Raw genomic sequence first — 19,693 nt, forward strand, 5'->3', positions numbered from 1 at the left:
TTCTTTTATATGCTTTTCAAACTCCAGGGGCAAAGAAACAAAAAGCAACATCATTTTCTAAAATCTAAAACAGGGAATATTTACAATAGATGCAATGAGTTTTCAAAAAATTTATTATATTTTTAAAAGTCTTTTCAACTTTTTATAAACACTAGGGCTTAATTTGTCGATTAGATTTGGATACACACAAAATGTTAATTATCTGCTGTGTGTTTGAACTTCTAGTAAAGGATTCAAAGTGGAATGAATCAGTAGACTTTGATATAGAAATGGATTTATTAGATCACTAGACTTTACACTTGTCCCTTGTTTGGTCATTTTCGTTTCATAATCTTTCCAATGTGGTTCTTCCCCAACAACATGCAAACATATTGCACAAAAAAAAAAAAAAAAAAGTGAAACAAACTCGCCACTAAATAAGAAATGACATGCAACCAACAGAAAGATTTGGCCTGACATATAAATACTTAAAAAAAAATCTTTACACATTCTTTTCATAGTGCCCATTTTTACTGTTTTGTTAAATATATACATATTCACAAATCAATAAATAAAAGTGACAGCATATTTCCAGTCCTGGCTCCAGTTGATGCTTCATGCTGGAGTCTCGTTAAGTGTTCCTTTTTTTTATGACGTAATCGCGTTCACGGCCGCGTCCCTTGTTCTATCTGCTGGTGCTGGCTCCGTACGGCGAACCTGTTGACGTGCACAGGGATGGGCACCACAATTTTGGGGTTCCTCACTGGCTCCCCCGAGCGGTTGTTGACGTTGCCGGCCTTGATGCGTTTCCACTTAGCGCGACGGTTTTGGAACCAGATCTTGACCTGGACTTCGCTCAGCTTGAGCGCATGCGCGATTTGTGAGCGCTCGGTGAGCGAAAGGTACTTTTTGCAGTGGAACTCCTTCTCCAGTTCGAGCAGCTGCTCGCTGGTGAACGCGGTTCGTCTCCGGCGGCTCTTTCCTGCAGAGGAAGCGCCGGGTGGCAGCGCGTCGTGGGGCCCGAGTTTCAGCTTGGCCTTTTGCGACAGGGGGCCGCAGGTGTTGCCGTCCGAGAAGCTTTCGTTCTCGCTGTCCGCCGAGCTGTCGTCCCGGTCGCTGCACGCGGCCTCGGCAGACTTCAGGTCCGCTTTCTCGTCGTCTGAACTGTACAGCTTGGTCTCGCCTAGAGAGAGAAAAAAGAAAAAGTTAGAAGGAGGAGGTTGACTTTTTTCCCCCCTTATATGAGGAATAGAAAAATAGAACCCAAAAGAACCCAATTTCTGTCCAAAGATCGACCGACTCACTTCTTGGATCAGTTTGACCCAACTTTGGGTGCTTTTATATCAAGACATGCCGTTTTATACAAAAAAATATAAAGAAAGCCAAAGTTAGGTCAAATTGACTCAATTTGCGGATCGGGTTCATTTTTGACCCAGGAATTATAAGAGTGTATTTACGTATTGAAAAAGAAAATGGACGGGCCAACATAAAAAAAGTATTTAGCACGCAAGCAAAAATAATTGTGTGAGTCTTTTAACTGTATTTAAGAAATCCGTCGTCAAATATGAAACAAAAAATCTACTTGTCATTATATTGACATTAAAATGACTTTTACGCACACGTATTACGGTTTTACGCACAGCTTTTGAAATCATCAAGTGTTCGTTCAAGTTATACTTTTAAATTTAAACCATGGCAGAAGTAGAGGAATATATACTTTAAATAATCGGATAACATTTAAGAATAGTATGACAAATCAGCAATAAATAAAAAAGATGAAATACAAAATGCATATTTGCCCTAAAAATATTTCTCTAATTCTGCCAAGCGCATGACAACTTGTCATGACAGCAAGACTCGAGAAGGAGACAAACGTTTACCTGATATCGTCTGAAAACTTTCCGAGAAGTTAAGCAACTCGGAGCTTTTCTCCCGACCGTGCAGTTCGTCCGAGTGCGGGCTCTCCTGCCTTCTCGCGCCGGGTTCGGCCGCGCTTAGACGCGGGCCCGGCAGCTCCTGAGGCGGGTAAAAAGTGTCCGGCGGGTCGGAGAAGTTGGGCATGGTGGTGGTGAGCGCCACCATGGATGGCACGCCTTGGCCCAAGCTTGCGCAGAAGGTGTTAGTGAGGCGCCCCGCGAAAGAAGCCAACGGGGCGAGGGGAGGAATCCCGGAGGAGAGGGGCGAGTGGGACAAGGCCTGCGGGATGACCAGGGGTCTGTAGGGCATGAACATGGGGTAGCCCGTGTAGAGCAGGTGTCCCGGTCTGGGCTGAGGGGTCCCTATGAGGGAATCGATGGAAAAAGCAGTGCCTTGCCCTCCTGGTCGCTGCATCTTTGCACCCCCTTTTTCCCCCCACCAAAATGTCAAACTTTTCGCAAGTAGATCCTGAGCCGCATCCCCGGAAATGGCACCGTAACGACGTTTGCGCAGTCCGCTTGTGTTCCCCCCTTTGCGCCGCTCTTATTTGTCACATCAACACACGCTGCCCGGGCTCTAGAACTCTTTGGCAACTCCTCCCTCTGTGATGTGAGCGCGCAAAGAGAGCGAGGGAGGGCGAGAGCGAGCGCATTGGTTATCATGTGAAAAGGGGGGGGGGGGGGGGCTGCTGGTCCCTGGGGGCTCATCCATCTTCCTCAAATTACGCTTCATTTCCTTATTCAGCCTCTGACTTTTTGGCCGTCCTGAGAGGCGGTCGTTTCCCAGTAGGGACTCCCTCCCACCCCCCCTTACGCCTCTCGAGAGTCCCCCCCCTTACGCCTCTCGAGAGTCCCCCCCCCCTCCCTTTTTTTTTTTTTTTTTTTCAAAACCAAGTCCTTCCCCTTCTATCACCGTCGACCACACCAAGCCAATCAGCTATTATTAATTTTGATTGATGATTAGCAATTACTGTGGATTCAAAACAACCAAGCCTTTTGTGCGCCTCCCCCCCCCCCTCTCGGAAAGAGTCTGGAGGGGAGGAGAGGCAGATGTCCCCCCCCCACTCCCCACCTTCCATCTCCCTCCTCTGCTCTCTCTTGGCCTATTCTCCGGGGCCCCTCCAAACAATGTGTTTGGCCCCGGATAAAGAAGTGCTGCAACAATTGTTCCCTGGAGAGAGATACTTTGGGAAAATTAGTTTCAGATAAAAGGCGTGTACGTGCGAGGTCAACTGCAGCGTGGGTTTGCAACATGGCCGAAGTCACATTAGTTTGAAGGCAGGCGTGAGGGGGGGGGGGGGGTCTCTTGGTTTCCAAATGGACCAAATAAGCGACATTTTTATTTGCTGTAGCTAAAGGGGTAAACTCAAAAGTATCTTTGGTCTTGAGGCAATAATGTCAGATCATGTCAGCTTGTAAAATGGCCGCGCATAGGAGCTGATCATGATGATGAGGATGATGATTAGCCCCATTGAGTCCCGGGTGGCCGAGCTCTCCAAGCGTTCGTCTTGATTGCACGCACGACACCAACATCATATTATAGGCCAGCCTGATTAGCAGCGGAGGGCCCCGGCCAGATCTCTTGCTTGTAATTGCACATGGAGAGAACATCACTGAGCCCTCATTTGGGCTTTGATTTTATTCAAATGAGCACCGTATAGTTATTGGGCCCTAAACAGATTTACATCGTTTATGTCTCGTGGAGTACCTATAGGAATAAATGTCAGATCAAAAAATAACAACATAATTCTAATTTTGCTTTTTTTTTTTTTTTTAATGTCCATGATTAATGCGTGGTAACCTTAAATATATTTATTGAATGATTCAGGAAGTTTCAGATTGTTCAAACATAAGCTATTTTTTTTTTTTTTGTGCAACTCACTCAATTAGAATCTCATGGATAATAATTGAATTCATTTGTCCTAGTCAAAAAGCAAACCACACGGCGTCAATGAACCCAATTAACGCATGGTTTAATTTAAATAATTCTGATCTACTGTCTCTAGTTTACAAATAAAGACAGCCAATAACTTGCTTTCAAAATATCACCGTTGTGTGAGTTATTTCACTTTTTGAATCAATGTACTCAAAGTATGAGCTGTAATGAGCTCTTTCATGGTATTCATTCATTCATTCACGAAGATACAAAAAATAGCACAAAAAAAAATCAAGACAAAATATGACAAGAAAAATAAGCAAATGGATTGCCAAATATACAATGGAACTATAACACTTTATTTTCCGTTTATGCTGGATAAAAAAAAAACTTCCAGGTAAATTCTCACATCAAAATCAGAACATTTATTTACACGTTGAACAAAAACTTGAGAGGAACTCATCAAGTACGAAGATAAAACACGATTAATATAGAAAAGAAGATAACAGCTATCGAAGATGGATGGAAAAAGAACGGCACCGGCACTAGTTCGTCACATCAAGTGTCTAGCGCCCTCTTGTGGTGCAAAATATATCGTGCATAAAGGTTGAAAAACCGAACAAACTCCTGCAATATTGAAACCTAACAGCAGCAAACCCTTCCATCAGGTTTAATCAAAAGTGCCAAATTAGTGGATATAACCTCTGTAATCCAAAAGCAAGTAGTTCTTGATCGTGGTGGGCAACTCTAGTGTAGGTACCACTTTGCCAACTCTCCCCTCAAGTAAGCCCCTCACTTTGCAGCGACATAAATGCTGCAGGGAACGAGGAGTGTGCGCCAGGGAGAAGATTGACTCGTAGAACTCCTGGTGCTCCTTCAAAAAAAAAAAAAAAAAATGGGGGAATTAATGATAATTGAGATTTTCAAATGCACGTTTCCACCCTGGTGGTAAACTTGCCTCAAAGACTTCAGGGGGTACAGACTCGACCCAGGTGTTGGTGACTTTAAGGTGACTGTAGGTGTTGAGCAGCACTTCGATGGTGCGCGGAGATTGAGAGCAGCGCTTCAGAATCTGAAAATCAGCATCGTGACAAGCTTCAAACTATCGCCATCATCTGGAGTTTGCCAGCGAGGGCCATAGATTCAAAAGAAATAAAGTAATTAAACACTTGTGAAATGAACAGATTGGGGCTCCCTCCGGGGGTCTAACTGGAAATTATGCAATTAGTGCTAATTAATCTCCTATTAACACTTGCCTAATTAGGGAAGCAGGCGTTTTGTCTGGTGCACGTGGGCGCGCTGGTAGTTGTGATTCTGCTTCCCGCGGCGTGAGCGACGCTGCGTGTTGTGTCGGCAAATGGGAAGGATTGGCAAGTTGAGAACCAGGCAAGGTGGCAAAAGTGCATGATGCAGATTTAGACACCTTAATTGCCTCATCATTGACTCCAAATGATTGTCAAAACTAGAACGGGAGTAAAATGGGTGACAGCGTCGCCTCGGTAGAGGAGGATCTTTGTAAAACCGACAAACGCCAATACTGACATCGGTTCTCCTCGCAGATTTGTACAAAATGGAAGCACAAAAACGTTGAAAGCAGCTCAGCTACCTTGGGAATCGCTCCCGGCCACACTCGGATGGCGCCGTGGTTGAGCAGAGCGCGGACAACCCTCTCGGGACTATGGGCAAGCTTGTAGCAAGCCACCTTGAGGATGTGGTGCAAGGGGACTTCCCCGCCGTAGGCCATTTCGTTCACGTCGGCCCCTTTAGCCAACAGCAGCTCCACCAAATCCGGGTTGGCATTCTTGCACGCCAAATGCAGGGGCGTCTGTTTATCCTGGTCCGTCGTGCGGATGTCGGCTCCCGCCTTTATCAGATTCTGGCACAAGCTGAAGTAGCGCCAGAGGTCCTGCAGCTCCTGCGGCTGGGAGCAAGCGTCGTTTAGCGGCGTGAGGCCTTCGTGGTTCATTTTGTCCACGGTGGCGCCGTAGCGCAGGTAGAGCTCCACGTGTTCCGCCAGCCCGTTCTTGGCCGCCACGTGCAAAGGAGTGTCGTCTTCCTCCGCAGTGCATCCGTTAATGGCGGCGCCGTATTGAAGGAGGTACTTGGCACATCTGCAGATAAAATGGGGATGAAATGGTGAACTGTTTTTTTTTTTCCCCCAACCTCTACATTTTGTTTGTCAGCATTTTTCAAGACTAACTCAAAGGACTCGGGGTTGGAACACAAGTGCAGAGGCATATGGCCGTCGCTGGAGACAGCGTTGGCGTCGGCACCGTGGACCAGCAGCAATTTGGTACATTCTGGTTCACAGCGGACGCAGGACTCGTGCAAGGCGGTGATGCCGCCCGGCGCCAGGTCCACATTGGCTCCCCGTTGCAGAAGGAGTTTCAGGCACTCGATGAAACCTCGTCCGGCCGTAATGTGAAGCGGCGTCGTCAACTCCTGCTTGAATGTCAGTGACCAAATCCCTGAGACAACAAAACTCAGATTTTGAGACAACCAATCAGTCGAGAAAGGATTCGTAACGCTTTGCAAAAACCTACTCAAACTCCTGTAGTGATATCTGAAGTTCGTCCAATCATTTAAATCGCTGGTGTCATAAGCGGTCTCAATTAAGTAGATGTACTCGTCATCGTCCGCTATGCTAGCCAGCGTTAGCTCGTCGCCTACAAGTAGCGAGTTCCAAAAACGCTGAACGCAACCTGTGGCCTTGGCCGTGGCGATCACGTCGTTGAGGAACGTCTTTGGATTGCACCAGTTCACATTTAGCGCCGCGGAAGCCATTGCCTTCTGCCTTAGTCTTAAACGCGGTTAGGTGTTAATTGAGAATACGAAGCAATTTCGAGACGTCATGTGATTGGCCAAGGAAAGCATGACAGCGATACAAGAACTCTAAGTGGCGGGATGCTGTTATTGATTTGCATCCCATAATAATAATAATATTAATCATACATTTTATTTCTAAGAATCGCTACAACAGTCGGACAAGCTCAACTTTAACATTCGTTGCAAAAACGGATGCAATGTATTTTTGAATATATAAGATCAGCTTAAATTGTGTAAAAGTGCATGGGAATAATAATAATTAGCATAGCCTAGCAGTTTTCGCTAGAAGACGCATCTAACCATCACAGTACTTCATGCCCCCCTTGAATGCAGGTCGCTGGAAAACAATCCTCATAAATTAGACTCCACGTGTACAATTTCTAAATGAAATCCTAATGATGACAGATGTCGGTCTCTTACCCTCCCCCCGGGCCACACAGCGCATCTCGCCGCCCAGCGGTTCGATGATGAGGCTGACGGAAGATCCCCGAGGAAAAAGGCGCTGCATAGCCTCCAGGTTGCCCGTGTATAGAGCATTATGGATAACCGGGTCTCGGCACACGGACGGCCTCGGCGCGACGTTGACCCGCAAAGGTGTCCTGTCCCGGGCCTCCATCTGCAGAGAGTAACTCAGCAGATGGTGGGAGGCCATGCGCCGCTTGTAGTCGTGTCTCTTCAGAATGTCCTCGTCCAATTGGAGCGAGCGTAAAGCATTCGATGTGAAGACGAAGCTGCCTCGCGACATGCTCGCAAAAGAGTAGAGCAAAGTCGATCACGCTGGCTGGATAATGTCAACAGTGTGCTGGCTGCTGCTTGTTTTGATATTTGCTATGAAGAGCGCTATTTTTGTCCCACGTGTTGTCGCTCAGGCCTTTGCTTACTGGCTTGCCTTCCTGCCAACTAATAAAAATAACTTTATTCGGTCATGTGCTACTCAATTCTCGTTTTAGAAACTAAGGAAGATCGGATGTGATATAGTTGGAAAGTAAACAAGAGAAGGGCAGTTGATAAAGTAGCATTAAAGGGGAAGTCAAGTAAAAAAAAAAAAAAAACATAATATGTTCTGTCCGAGTAGTGTTAACATGGCATTCTGATTAATATTGCATTCGTGGAATATGAATCAAGTGGACAAACGCACCATCTTCAGGGGCGGCCATTTTGTTATGTCGACAGCAACATAACATTCATTCTTTTGGGCGATTGCCCCATTTCACATCGCAATTAGATCCCAAAGGCTTAACCAAACTACGTTCACCGCAAAGATAACATTTTTCCATTGTAAATATTCAACAGTTTCTATCAATACATGTACGCTTTACTTTAGATGAGGACAACTGCTCCCGTTTGTAAAAGATGGTTCCGTTATTTTTCCTTCTCGTGAATCTTAATGGCTTTTATGTATCCACGCGACTCCCTGCATGGGCGCATTAGGCTGAATGACGAGCCACCGCTGTGCGTCTGCCCCACGTGAAGTGCTGTGATGGAGGAGGGACAACGCATAATTAAGACTTTTAAAGCCTCCACACCGGGCACCCGGATAATATCTCTTTTTAAATGATGGACCAGCATTTCCACATTCTTGCCGGGAGCTAAGAGGATCAAACTTACATGGAAAAAAATATTCAGGAAATTTTTATTATTGATTTGATTTGAGCTTCTTTCACAAATGCAGCCAAATTTAATTGACACCAAGGGAAAATTTTGTTCCGAAATTCAACTTGGATTGCGGACACGCCACTGTGTCCCATCTATACCTTAACGACACTTTTTCCTTTTGAAATCGAGGTCATTTATTTGATGTTACAGTTGGGTAATGAATGCCACATTAAACTGGAGGCGAGCACCAGTCTCAAGTTTGAGAATACACATTACCCGAGACTAGGAATATTGTTTTCCGTGGCTGGAGTACATCCTTTTTAAATGATACACATAATGAGTTTATAATATGCATGGAGGCTACCTCCTCTCTACTTTGATGTCTTCCAAATGGCCCGGGTGTCATCAGCAAAACATGTAGGCACTTTCCCGCCTCATTGGCTCCCAAATGTATTTTAAATATCATTCCTTGTAACACAATTATTTAAAACGCTGAACTAAACACTTACTAATGGGGGGAAAAAAGACGGAGACTTCCATAGATTCATTTCTCAAATGGTCGGCCTTGGCGTTTTTTATTTTTTTATTTTGTTGCCTGTGAAGTAGGAGCAAGTGTGATGACAAGAAAAAAAAAAAAAAACATCAATACCATACTGCCCCCCCTCTGTGGACATCTTTCTTTTCTTTACATTAGCCGCCACAAGCAGTAGAGCTTCATGAGTTTTCTGCTTTCTGGTCAAGCGCCCTTTCTCTCCCAAGGCGCTGAACATCAGTTGTGATGAAAGCGAGCCACTTCATTTATGTAATCATTGGCAATTAGTTCCCTCTGATTATGTGCCTCATAATGCTGTTTGGAGTACTGTGGCACACATGCAGAAGGAGATTTAACTGCAGCCCTCCTGCCACATTGTGGAGTCATTTCATGTACTGTGAGCGTGATGAAATGTAATTAGACTCATATCAAATGCTAATGGATTTGCAGTTTGAGTTGTTGCTCGTTTAAATCAGAAAGATTGGCAAGCTTATGTGCGTACAGTTGGATGGCAAAGTTGGTTGATAACTGGACGAGTTAACTGGATGATCTAACAAACGACAACGTCAAAACAGTGAAAAGAAGCTAGCATGATAACCCGTAATACTACTTGAAGATTGTTCTGCAAATCGGTAAAATCGAGATTCAAACCAATCCGAATTTGACCAGCTTCCAAACCATATGATGGAAAACAACGAGAAGTTTCATTTATTTCAAGTATTTTGATAGCCGATCAATAATAGACGCAGGGTGCCATCACGGCCGTCAACGCGGCCGAATGCAAAACGACCCCTTGTCTATTTAGGATGCTTGACACGTGAACCCAAATGAATTTATAGAGCATTAAATTAAACCTCGGCTCGGAACTACTCTGCGCTAGTGTGATTACATTTCTATATTGTTTGAGCGTTGGGCCCCGCTCCACACTTTGTAACGCAGATTCCAATTGTCTCTCGATGCGCTGATCAACATGCAAATGGCTCTTTGCTTCACGGTGACAATAGGGAGGTTCATATTTCAGCATAATAGTCTTGGATAACTTTAACCATCGATCACAACCTCATTTCATTGTGCTAGCGGTTAATACGTGCTTCCCTGCCAAGTGGAACATTTTCTAATGATGTGCTCGCAACACAAAAACAAGGCAAGCCAGCCCAGGCGATGCATCAGTCACTAATGCACCCATCCATAATATGTTTGGTAGCAGCGTGCTTAACGGAGACAGCTAGCGTATTGACTATGCGTGGGGGCGATGTTGAAAAAGTCGAGCAACGGTGTGAAATGCAAAACTTTTATTTCCATTTGCAGTCGTGAGCAAATTTGCTGGTATCAAATAATGCATCGGACCCTCAACAAGAGGGAGCTTAGAAACATGTCAACCTGGTATAGGTATATATTAGGGGTTTCCAAACTCCTTCACCTCAAAAGTCAATAATCAAAAAATGGTTTCCTACGAAGCTTTTAGAAATATACTGTATTGCCACTATGCCATTAACAACCTGTGAAAGATGTGAATTTTTAAAATGTACAATTTTGATTGAAAATTTAAAAAAAATAAAAAAAAATAAAATTGAAGGAAATTGGAAAAATAAGACATGACTTCCTGAATAAGCTGAAAAATGAATGATTTGAACTGGTTGGAAAAGTGGAAGTAGCTAGTCGGTAAATATTTCAAATTCATGAAAAATATGGTCATACTGGGAATTGAAACATGGAGGAATAAAGAAATTAATGTTGAATAGCAATCACACGAGTCGTATTGAGGCAAAGCGTCGTGCAATGCATAGTCCTCTTCCATCAAGTACTCATTTTAGTATTTTAATTTTGGGCGGAACCTTGAGCCATCACTTCCGAGTGTGCCAATTGCCCTCAAATTCCACCTGTTGAATTTATCCTGTTTGTCACCTCGGTTTTACTGAGCTGCCATGACAAAATGGATTATGCTGTTGCAGAAGCCTTGAATCATTTCTGGTAAGGTAATATCAAACTATATATGAATGCGTTGAACCTGTAGAGCGTTTTGACTCGTTTGAAAAATGCAGAAAAAAAAACAATACAGCCCTCAAACAAAAACAGCTAAACAACGCCATCTAGTGGCTAATACGCAGCTGTGTTACCAAGCCAAAGATGACGCCATTAGATAGGTGCAAATGGTCAATTTATTGAGGTTGCAACATGGCTCATTTGGAACTGGTGTACTTTGTGACCGCCTTGGTGCCCTCGGATACGGCGTGCTTGGCCAGCTCGCCGGGCAGCAGCAGCCGGACGGCGGTCTGCACCTCGCGGCTGGTGATGGTAGCGCGTTTATTGTACTGAGCCAGGCGCGACGCCTCGGTGGCGATTCTCTCGAACAGGTCGTTGACGAAGGAATTCATGATGCTCATGGCTCGGCTGGAGATTCCCGTGTCGGGATGAACCTAAAAAGTAAACAAATTAGTATTTATTACGTCCGTAAGTTTTTTTTTTTAACCGTATAGACAGACCTTATAAACTTAGGTGCATTTCAATTTAATCATTTAGTTTTTTTTATTCCTATATTCAAGCAAATAACAACAAACTGGTTAAAAAGTTGAAGAGTTTTTGCTCACCTGTTTCAAAACTTTATAGATGTACATGGCGTACGTCTCTTTACGTTTGACCTTTTTCCTGGCCCTTTTCTCACCGGAACTCTTGCCTCTCCTCTTTGAAAGATCATCGGACATTTTTTTTGTTGTGGTTGTTAACACGTTTATTTTTTTTTTTTTTTTGAAGAAACGATTCTCCCGTGTTTGTCGCTGTCACACTTGAATTTATAGGGCGTGCGCTGCAGCAATTAGTCGCTCATCAAGTCCACCTGTTTGACCTGGACGATTTTTTTTTCCATATTTGGTGCACGTCACAAATACCGCCCACCAGAGAATATAGATGAAATAAAGTTAAATTCTGTGTCTGGAATTTTTTAACTTGCTTTGGTCGAGTAGAATAATAAGCAGTGCTTGCACTAAGTAGTTTTGACCACTAGACGGCGGGCTCGTACCGTTTCTTGGCTGCGGTCAGTGACATTTGTGTAATTTTACTGCCCTCTTGTGGTGGTTAACCGAATTACATTTATTTCCACCAGATCTTTTGAGTCATTACCTGCTTTTTTAAAAATGATTATTTTATAAATGTGAGAGACACGATGAAGAAAAATGACTGTTTCTTTGACTTATGGCTTAAAATGTCTCTCTGCAGATGGCAACAGAGGGAAATGGACCAGTGCACAATGTGTTCTATATGAGATAGAAGGGGCCTTGGTCAATTACTTGCGTGCCCTTCCAACCCAGTCTTCATGAACAGAGGTGAGTGTTGCAATAAAATTATTATATTGGGAGGTTGGTCACGCTAGTTACATTAGCAAGTGCTTGATAGTTAGTTTGCATTTGGAATTCATATTTATCTCATGCTTGGTCTGTTTCTGTTATGTTTTCTGCGGTGTCACACACAAAATGTTTTTTTTTTGTTCACTTTTGAAGCATTTGTTAGTTCTCGACACAATTGTATGGTCTTCATTTATTTTGTTGATTGCCACAAAAAAAAAAAAGCAGTGCACATTGGTGCGTTAAATGTTAGGCCTGCTACTTGTTATTCACTGCATTAAGCTGTGCATTTCTCCCTCCCCTTGAAAAGCAATTACTGCTGAGAAGTCCACCACGTTGATGCTGCAATCTGCAACAACAGCTACACTGCCTTGTGTAGAATGGGAATGAGTGTTTGGGATCCCATATCAAAATTGGTTAGCTTGGAGGATATAGTTCTTTCCATCTTGTTTGTTGTCTGATTTTAAAAAAATGTGCCGTGAAATTGTCATTTTAGTGGATTTAAAACGGTGCCCTTAATTGTATGAAGTTACATTTTCATATAAGTGAGAGCCGGACAATTGAGTCTTTCCTTTGAATCTTTAGATGGCGTTTTGTAGATAAACGGCAATTGCATCGCGACATCATGCGTAGCCTGTCGTTGTAACCGTTGCTATGGTCTGTGTGCTTGGTTACCAGAGCGGAATATTGATTTGAATCCCCGAGGGCTGTGGTCATATCCTTGACAGTTCACCTATTGTTATGGTGATTCCACATGCACTCAATGAAATCTTTGCTGCTGGGAGAAATGAAAAGATGTCACGCAGCAATCCCGGCGAACTTTGAACCCATTGCTCCTTTATGTTTCACTTCAAGTTTGAAAGAGTCGCTAGAAATGACCGGGGTTCAAACATCCATCCATTTTTTGGGGGGGGGGGATACACCCAGAAAAGGTCATCAGCCCATAGAAATATAATAACTCCAAGAAAAGACTCTTCTTCTGGTTCCAATAGGTTGAGGTCCATTGTATGCAAAGTAAGCTGTGGCATGTTTGCACAGAGCATCACACGGAACCGAGGTGGTGTCCAGATTGAACGACTTGCCTTACGAATGCGAGCGCAGATACGCAAGCAAAGCAGCCGTTCAGCAGTGGGATGGATCCTGACTACTAAAGAGGAGGCGGAGGAGAGAGAGCGATAAAAAAAAGGGGGGGGGGGTGCCGTCGGTGGTGGCGGTGAGGAAGCGAATATAAATCTGTATGTTCGCAGGAGTAAAGCCGGAGCTCTCCAGAGCGGCTTTAGCGACAATGCCGGCAAGAGCCGCTTGTAAACCGTCAAGCGGCGGTTTGGCCGTTAACTAAAGGATTTGCGGAAGTGGATCCAGCGTGGAAGCTGCGAACCCCGCTTGTCAAGCACAGTGGCGGGTTATTCGGAGGTCTCTGACCTCCCCCCCTCTCCCACCTTCAATTTAATTTCTGGACCAAAAAGAAGAAGACTGACGAGCGACCCGAGTGACCGGAAGGTGTCGGCGAGGGACTCGTGAGCCCTTTCTCTCCTTATTAGCTCCATTCACAAAAATCATTGCATTCCATCATCACAGCAATGTAGAGGCATTCCCGCTCGGAGGAGGAAGGGTCCCATTGACTGCCGAGGCTTAGCGCCTCTCCCCTAACAGCGAGCCCCCTTTTCATTGCAGCACCCCACCCCATCTCTCGCCGCTTTCTTTACATCTAATTTCCCCCCTTTCTCGGCTTTCTTACGTTCCCATTCAAGGGAGCAGGAGGCGTTGCGTTGGGGTTCTGGCGTCGGCTTGAAAAGACAGCTGAGGGGCACAGTTTTGCATCGAATACAATCAGTAAGCAACAACTGGCAATCAGCGAATGGCCTCTCAAGGAAAGAGTTGCCGCAAGTGACGGAGCGACTCATGTGGCCGTTTGTCGAGAGCGTCGCTTTTGTCATCCAGGGCTCGGTGTGACTTAGCAACCCGCTGTTGCTAAGCAAAGTCCTTTTCGTCCAAGTTGCTCGAGCGTCACTCTAAAGCCATGAAAGGCGGCTCGGAGGAAAGCATGGAAAGCGCCAGGCCGTCCAACCTGCAAGCTTTTGCCAACATCTCCACCTTGCACGGCATGAGTCACATCTTCTCCTATGGCCACATGACGTTCCGCCGCTTCCTCTGGACGCTTTCCTTCTTGGGTTCGCTGAGCTTGCTGCTGCTGGTGTGCATGGATCGAGTGTCCTACTACCTGGAGTACCCTCACGTCACCAAACTGGACGAGGTGGCGGCCACCAACCTCACCTTTCCCGCCATTACCTTCTGTAACCTCAACGAGTTCCGATTTTCCAAAATCACCCGGAATGACCTCTATCACGTGGGGGAGCTTCTGGCCCTCCTCAATAATAACTACCAAATCGCCAACCCGCATTTGGCCGAGCCTGAGGTTCTGGCCGCTCTGAAGGAGAAAGCCAACTTCCAGAACTTTAAGCCCAAACTCTTCAACATGACCGATTTCTATAACCGCACGGGTCACGATATCGGCGATATGCTGTTGCAGTGCACCTTTCGCGGGGAGGATTGCTACTCGGCTAACTTTAGCACGGTGAGTCACACTTTGTCCGTCTTAACTCATTCACTGCCAATCCAGTTAAAATGGATATTTGACGTCTATAGCCGTCAGTGGGAGTGAATGAGTTAAGTTCCCACTTTTGGATGATTGCTTTGGGCTTTGCACATTGGAAATGAAAATTTACCCTGGAATCAGTTGGATCAATTAAATCTGCTCTCCGAAAATTTGACTTTAATGAACAAGACACTCAAGTGATAATGGCTTATTGATGAGGTCGGTCCAGCCGCTCTTGTCGTTACGACGTTTTGTTGATTCGAATCAGAGCCGCTCTTGAAAATGTCTTATTAATCCAATCAAAATATCATCGGATATATCGTTTATGTCAAAACCCATCTGTCTGTTTTGTGTATCCCTGACCCACATTAGTCCGGCTGCAGTCAATCCTAGCTGACTTTGAACTCCGAACCGGTCACCAGCCAATATCCGCTTTATGGTAAAATCGATGAGTCGTGAATTCGGACGAGGGAATTGCTTCTAAAGTTTGTTGTTTTGGGAAAAAAAAAGTTAAGTCCGTGTCAGGGATTTTACTTTGAAGCCCCGCTGAAGCGTGCTTTTGAATTTAAGTCGCGCTCATGGTGTTCATCCATCATTGTGACATCTTGCAATAAGTTATTTCAGTCGTAGAGATGGAATTCAAATCCGGGAAGTGACAAAGAGTGAATTCTATCATTATATGCTACCGAATTGTACGGGACGGGTACACGACCGTACCTTTTCTATAGTAACTTCGGTTTGTTTTGATATATCAAACACGTAGTCTTAGTATTTGTTGTGTGCTTATCGAAAATGTCCGTCTATCCAATTTCTATCGTCCGTATTGCCAATCAATTGCAGTCGAAGGAGTGTCTCTCCCCACAGAGCAAAGAAGCAAATGATTTACAATGCAAACGACTAGTGGGAGTGATGAGCTTTGACCTTGAATAAATGAAGGCAGAATTCCATTAAGTCTGGATGATGATGCAGTTTGGATGGCAAGCCATGGAAGTGTTGAGCTAATACGCTACTAATGCCAGGAAGTATTATTTTGATCTTTGTAAATATTTTTTTTTACAGGGCAATTTATAAAAGCAGCATTTTTGATCTCCCACACAAATGGCAGCATTTCATTTGCCTCCGAGGCATGCATACAGTAACAACAAAGAAAAGCGGCCTTTTTATTTATTTATTTATTTTCCAGTCTTCATTATTCAGCTGTTGAAGGTTTAGAATTTGGAAGGCATTTCTAAAGGCGGCGCTTTGGCTTTGATGGATGTGCCGTCAGCCCACCGCGTGGCTGCCATGACACCAACCACGTGCCCATCGGGGTCCGCTCGAAGTATGACCACTCTCTCGACACAAATTGAAAGAACCCATTATTCTGGACCGCACTCCCAGAAGGTTGCGGATTCAATCGCTACTTCTTCCACACAGTCCAGATATCCTTGAACAAGTCTTGGAAGCTATCAATGCTTCAGTACGTGACTGAACTGTTTACTTTCCCTTCAGCCAAACGACAATTATATGAACAGGTGAATGAGGTGACATTGTAAATATGTTTTGAAAAGCCCCAAGGTTGATAAATGAAGCCCATTTGTCGTATTGGTAGATGAAGTATGACGGCATTTTGGATGAGGTTGACCTCACTCAAGGTTGAACTTGAGTGATGGATTGTGCCGTGCTTATTTGGGTAGATCGGAGTGGAAATTAGCGTGCTAATCCCCCGTAGCCTACATGCGTAGAACCGTTGGCGGAGGATGGAAGACAAACGGCCGAGAGTTCCTTTCGCACTCGAGCTGTCACGAGACCGCATGAAGTCTCTCTGCACCACATTTCACTCAATTTTCACGTTCGTGTGTCAACTCACACTCAAGTTGTTTTTTTTTTGCATCTTATCGTCGACTTGTCAGCAGGAGCCAGTTGGCCCAAGCACAGCTTTTGGCTAAATTGAGGCAGGCTGAACCAAATGTGACATCTGGTTCCACGCAGCGCGTCTTTATTTTCCTCTCGCTGAGCTGTGTCATAAACGATGAGAAACAGAGGCCCCCGGCAAATAAAAATAATGGTCAACTATGGTTGTTATCTAAAGCATGTTTTCCCATAATGACTTGGAAAAGTCAACAGTTTGGCTTGTTATGGCAACTTTGGGACTACTTGTCGTCTTTGTTGTTTAGAAACTTTGCAAAATAGGCGTCGGCCTCGTTTCTCAAGAGTTTAATGATATTTTAACATTCAGCATGCATGTACACAGTTTGGTCCAGGCGGTAAGTTCAAATAAGCAGTTAATGTGGTTTAATATATGACGCAATTTGTGATGACAGCCTCAATCTGTCATTGCTTTTCATCATTATAATTATAATAATTATTGTTGTTTTGCTGCCTGGTCAAATGTACACGGGCATATTGAAAATAATTATTTAAGCAATTATCTCAGCCGTAATTTTCGTAATTACTTTTGTCCAGCGGGGGTGCATGTTGTATTCACTGTCTCCAAAACTCAAATATTAGTCCTGAAAAGTCCTTTATGATTGAATGTTTTTTTTTTGATATGGTGACAGAAACTTTAACAGATCATTTAATCGTACCAATTTTTTTTCAATCATACAGTATTATTTACAGTCGAGTTTTGCATTCTATGATTGGCTCTAATTAACATTATTTGGTCAAACAATCATTTTAAATTCATCAGAGTCCTGAGGTTTAATTACGGTAAAGTTCATTTAGAGTCAATAAAAAAAACATTTGTTGCTTTAATGTAGAATGCAGAAATCCTTGGATAAAATAATTCTCTGTGAAAGGTCGATGCAGATAATGATTTGAACATAACAGAATCAATTAATCTTTGTGCTTAAAAAAAAAAGATTGATTGATTGATTGATTTGGGTGGTGTTGCTCGACACAAAGACGTGCCTTCAACCTTTAATTGCTTGACTGGCTTTTCCATTAAAGTACAGCAAGCCAAAGACAAGGAGGCACAAATGAGAATGTCTCTCAGTAAATACATTTAGTAGACTGTATTCGGCATATTCTTGTATAATTTGGCCCTGAGTCTGAATCACTGCTGACATTTTGAAATTTGACTGCAGCATCAGGCTAACATCCATATCAGTAGTCTTTGTCTATAATTTGTTTTCCTTTTATTCATATCTCTCACTCTAAATCTGGAGCTTTACCGCAATCCCGTCTGTTGCGTCGCACCTCCTTACCAACACTGACCCTTTTTTTTTTTTTTTTTTTCTTTCAATTACATCCGTGCGAGACAAACGGACTTAAAGCAGCGCTCGTTCACAAATATTGACTTTGTCTTTTTGAAACGGATTAAATGGAAAGCTCCCCGCAGTTTTTGAATTCCTTTACGGCCCTCCAGATCTCAAAGGACGAAGCAAATAATGTTCTTCCTTTTCAATACTCGTTGGGCCAGTTAATTGGGTTATCTTGTCCAGGTTGGGTCTTATTTCACAGCGCTTAAACAACCCATTACGTCAGAGTCTTATTTGAAGGGCCGAGAGATTGAAAATATGTTGAATTTCATCATTATGAACACAAAACTATTGGCCTTAGTCTCTGGTTACTAAGTCTGTTGCCATGGCGATCAGATGCCGTTGAAGCCAATTGGAATTGCTTTGTGCTCTATGTTTGCGAGCGGATTTTTCATGTCATAAGGATCCCATTTGGCCACCGATCCATCCATTTTGGATCATTTCTTGACTATAAAGGATGTACTTTGGCAAGATTACAATTTTCCGTAAAAAATGGCGTATCAACAGCGCACACTAATATTGTATTTTTTATTTTCAAATTTTTTTGTAAATTTTTCAAAGCATTTCATATTAGTATCTGAAAGCATCAACATGTTTTCTTGTCTTGCTCTCCTTTTTCCCAATGCACACACTCGGGACTTGTTATTGTTCTGCTACTGGAGGATATCAACTAATGGTTCCACTGGGGGACTTTTTGTACACATTCACAAATGCGACATCTTCATCGTCGCACCTCTTTGTTGGCCTGTGAATTCACGCTTGGTTGGGTGGCAGTCAATTCAACTATATATATATTTATATATTTTTTTTTGTATGGTAGAAACAGTGAAGCTCGCTGTGGTCGGTATTTAGGATATGCAATTGCACAGCGGCAACGTTTTGTTATCTTTAATTACACTGAAATTACCTGCAGTGTTGTCGGTGCGGTGAGTCATCTAGCTTGCATTTTGTCTAGCTTCAATTGATCAAACCTGTGCTGGGCAGGACAGTTTTGAAGTTTGCGTCATCTCCTCTCCATCTCCATTTCTTGCCCATCCCTCAAATGTCCCGATAAAGTCTATTAGCAGAGTCTCTGTGTGAAACAGCCACAGGCGAGTATTTCTTTTTGAAGACACCGAGCCCTTTCCTTTCCAACGGCTGGCTCTGTTTTTAGCGACATTTAACCTCTTTGATTGCACCAAACGACGGACGCGACGTCTTCATTTGCATTCTTGAAGCTGACTCGCATTGACCGCCCGCATGAATTTATCGGAGGGGCTACAAGCGACCGATCTTTAGGTTTATTAGTAGTAGTAAATATTCAGTGTGTTGTCATGTGCAACTGAGTCTTGTCACTTTTTTTTCATCTTACTATTTAAATCAAGCCCTTATGACTAAGGCCGTGCTGTTTTAAGACAATAAATGCATGCACTCTCACTGTTCGTCTTCTGAAAAGCGATTCTGCTGCAGCAAAGGACAGGACGTTATCTGCAGAGTGCATTACTTGAGTTAGCTCCAATTTAAATGGCAAGCAGAGCCACTCTGACTGTGAGGTTTTTAAAGATGTACATTTGAATTCAGCCTTGGCAACCGGTTTTTGTTATTCTAATGAAGTCATTACTGTTCTGGTAATAGTCCCCACTTGGAAAGTGTTGGGAAGTCTATCCAGCCCAAATGCAAAGAAATGCATTGTAGATACTCATCTTTCAAATGTGTGATTATTAAATTTGTTGAATGAGAGAAGTGAAAGATGAAATCCTTTTGGAATCTGCCCGCAGTTTGTAGACAAGAGTTGTGATAAAGCGTCAAATCT

The 19,693-nt window shown here is 43.6% G+C and overlaps 4 protein-coding genes across 6 annotated transcripts in view; 1 reads left to right on the plus strand and 3 right to left on the minus strand.

The window, feature by feature from the left end:
* Positions 1-292: 292 nt before the first annotated feature.
* gbx1 (gastrulation brain homeobox 1) lies at positions 293-2,484 on the minus strand. The gene is made up of 2 exons (XM_085930377.1): positions 1,860-2,484; positions 293-1,162 (listed from the first exon to the last, which is right to left on the minus strand). Exons 1-2 carry the CDS (start codon positions 2,308-2,310, stop codon positions 645-647), a joined length of 969 nt encoding a protein of 322 aa, XP_085786503.1. The 5' UTR covers positions 2,311-2,484; the 3' UTR covers positions 293-644.
* A 1,685-nt stretch (positions 2,485-4,169) lies between these two features.
* asb10 (ankyrin repeat and SOCS box containing 10) lies at positions 4,170-7,507 on the minus strand. Of its 3 annotated transcripts, none has more exons than XM_085930331.1 (5): positions 7,018-7,495; positions 5,972-6,239; positions 5,378-5,882; positions 4,730-4,843; positions 4,170-4,645 (listed from the first exon to the last, which is right to left on the minus strand). In XM_085930331.1, exons 1-5 carry the CDS (start codon positions 7,340-7,342, stop codon positions 4,460-4,462), a joined length of 1,398 nt encoding a protein of 465 aa, XP_085786457.1. In that variant the 5' UTR covers positions 7,343-7,495; the 3' UTR covers positions 4,170-4,459. The 3 variants fall into 3 exon arrangements, with proteins under 3 accessions (XP_085786457.1, XP_085786458.1, XP_085786459.1); XM_085930332.1 differs by lacking the exon at positions 7,018-7,495 and adding an exon at positions 6,315-6,632; XM_085930333.1 differs by lacking the exons at positions 4,170-4,645; positions 4,730-4,843 and adding an exon at positions 4,898-5,109 and having other exon boundaries at positions 7,018-7,507.
* A 3,359-nt stretch (positions 7,508-10,866) lies between these two features.
* Positions 10,867-11,558, minus strand: h2bk1 (H2B.K variant histone 1). The gene is made up of 2 exons (XM_085929777.1): positions 11,314-11,558; positions 10,867-11,142 (listed from the first exon to the last, which is right to left on the minus strand). Exons 1-2 carry the CDS (start codon positions 11,425-11,427, stop codon positions 10,906-10,908), a joined length of 351 nt encoding a protein of 116 aa, XP_085785903.1. The 5' UTR covers positions 11,428-11,558; the 3' UTR covers positions 10,867-10,905.
* A 2,525-nt stretch (positions 11,559-14,083) lies between these two features.
* asic1c (acid-sensing (proton-gated) ion channel 1c) overlaps positions 14,084-19,693 on the plus strand; it is a 35,830-nt gene continuing 30,220 nt past the window's right edge. The window contains exon 1 of the mRNA XM_085929729.1: positions 14,084-14,638. Within this exon, the coding sequence (XP_085785855.1) occupies positions 14,084-14,638 (555 nt within the window). The remainder of the gene's footprint in view (positions 14,639-19,693) is intronic.

Source organism: Syngnathus leptorhynchus, chromosome 14 (genome assembly GCF_054491065.1).
Source record: "Syngnathus leptorhynchus isolate UIUO chromosome 14, UIUO_Slep, whole genome shotgun sequence".
Lineage (NCBI taxonomy): Eukaryota > Metazoa > Chordata > Actinopteri > Syngnathiformes > Syngnathidae > Syngnathus > Syngnathus leptorhynchus.